Here is a 2,500-nt window from a genome sequence, read left to right as displayed (position 1 = left end):
GAAGCGTGAAGAAAGGGAACGACGTTACTGCACTTCTCTGTCGTGAATCGTAATCGTCCAAATAGAAAAATAAGTAGAGGAAAGTTACTTTCAATGACGAGATTGACGTTCAATGAATCCCAATTGATTTGTGTCGATCGAAACTTCCCTTAGTCGACTGAATAAGATGCCGAGGATATCGTAAATCATCCTGAGAAAGGCTTGTTGATCGGCACATAACGAGAGGTTCAAAGATCAGTCGATCTCGCCGAATTCTTTGGCATCTTGAATTTTGTTTATGATGGGTTGACTTTGCTGTATGAAGTTATATGTAGGATCCGTTTTCGTAAGCAGTTCACTTACTACTATTATTATTATTATTATTTTTTTTTTTTTTTTTTTTTTGGGGGGGGATATTCCAAGTTCACTATCTTTCCCCTCTCCTTTCCTTTGTTTCTTTACATGTCCTTGATTATTCGGCTGCATCTCATTACACCATATTCTTCGCCCTCACTTTCGTTTTCACTGACTTCCTCTTCCTCCTTTTTCCTGCATATACGGCCTTATCTATTCTTCCAATCCCTCCACGTGGAAATGTCTTTACGGCTTCATCTATCTTTCATCCCCTCTTTTCGCACACAAAAAACTAGCAAAGACGCGATAAACAGATACTTATCATAATTATGCAGTCGTTACTTCTTGTCTTTCTACAATAGCACGAGTTAGAGTTCGAGATATTGCTGATTCTTGTCTTCCCCTTACTGCATTTACTTCAGTTTCGTTTGATATTTTTATTGCTTTGTTCATCCTCTTCCTGTTCCAGATTGTCGTTTTTGGCTTTAACAGCATCATCATTCTGGTCATCATTATTGATATTTATAATACCACTGTTTTCATCATTATTATCATTCCTGGCACTGTAGTCGTTATCTTCATGTTATTGTCACTGGTAACGTTGTTACCATTATTATCATTGTTATTATTACCGTTATCATTATATTTATCATATCAACATTATTATTCCTGCTATTACTATTATTATTAATAATGACAGTTGTAGTAGTAGTAACTTTATCATTTGTATTACTGATACTATCATTATCATAATCAATATCATTATCATCATTAATATTATAAATATCATTATTATTATTACAATTCTTATTATTATTATCAATACTATTCTTATTATTATTATCAATACTATTCTTCTTCTCATCATCATTATTATTACTATTATTATTATTATTATTATTATTATTATTATATTATCATCATTATTTTTGCTATAATTATTACCATCATTGTCATTATAAGTATTATAATAATTATTTTCATTATTATAATAATGATCATTATTTTCATTATTATCGTAATCATTATTATTACTTTTATTATCATTATTGTAAGCTTAATTGTTTTCATTATTTTTGTTATTACTGTTATTATCATTATTACGACTACTATTATTATCGCCCTATTATTCTTATTGTTATCATTATTAGTGTCATTATCAGCACTATCAAAATCATCATCACCAGCAGTTGCAGCATCAACATTAACATCGTTATTGATGTTATTATTATTGGTATTATTATCATAATCATTATCAATACTGTAATTAGCATCATATTTTTTGTTAATATCATCATTATCAATACTGTTATTATCATCGTGTTTTTTATTATCATTATCATCATCATTACCATTACTTTTATTGTCGTTACTATCATCATTACCATCATCATTATTGTCATTATTTTCATTATTATTATTATCATTATCACTACTCTTCTCTTTGCTATCCTTTTCATTATTATTATTGTTATTATTATTATTATTATTATTATCATTATTATTATCATTATTATTATTATCATCATCATTAATGTCATCATTATTATTATTTCATTATCATTATTATTATTATTATTATTATTATTATTATTATTATCATCATCATCCTCCTAATCATCATTATCATCATCATCATCATCATTATTACTATCATTGCTAACAGTATCATCATCATTGTCATTATTATTATTATTATTATTATTATTATCATTATTATTATTATTATTATTATTATCTTTATTATTATCAATATTATTATTTTTTCTTATTATTATCATTATTATTATTATTTTTTTTTTTTTTTTTTTTTTTTTAATTATTATTATTATCATTATCATTATCATCATCATTATCATTATCACCATCTTCATCATCATTATTATTATCATTATTATTATTATTATCTTTATTGTTATTATTATTATCATTATTATCATTATCTATTATTATTGTTATTATTTTTATTATTATTATTATTATCATCATTATATCTATTATCATTATCATCATTATCATTACTGTTGTTGTTGTTTTTGTTTCTGTTGTTATTACTATTATTTCTATTATCAATATTCTAATTATTCTAATTATTATTATTATTATGATGATGATTATTGTTATCATTATTATTTTTGCTATATCATTTTAATCGTTATTATTATTA

General features: G+C 24.6%; 1 protein-coding gene across 1 annotated transcript in view; it reads left to right on the top strand.

Moving 5' to 3' along the window:
• The window catches only part of LOC138861931 (ATP synthase subunit b 2-like), a 23,772-nt gene that overhangs the window by 32 nt on the left and 21,240 nt on the right, over window positions 1-2,500 (top strand). The window contains exon 1 of the mRNA XM_070122398.1: window positions 1-42. This exon is cut by the window's left edge and continues 32 nt beyond it. Coding sequence (XP_069978499.1) covers window positions 1-42 — 42 coding nt within the window. The remainder of the gene's footprint in view (window positions 43-2,500) is intronic.

Source organism: Penaeus vannamei, chromosome 6 (genome assembly GCF_042767895.1).
Source record: "Penaeus vannamei isolate JL-2024 chromosome 6, ASM4276789v1, whole genome shotgun sequence".
In the NCBI taxonomy this organism is placed as follows: Eukaryota; Metazoa; Arthropoda; class Malacostraca; order Decapoda; family Penaeidae; genus Penaeus; species Penaeus vannamei.
The sequence above is the reverse complement of the archived record's forward strand: the minus strand, read 5'-3'. Positions and strand labels throughout refer to the sequence as shown.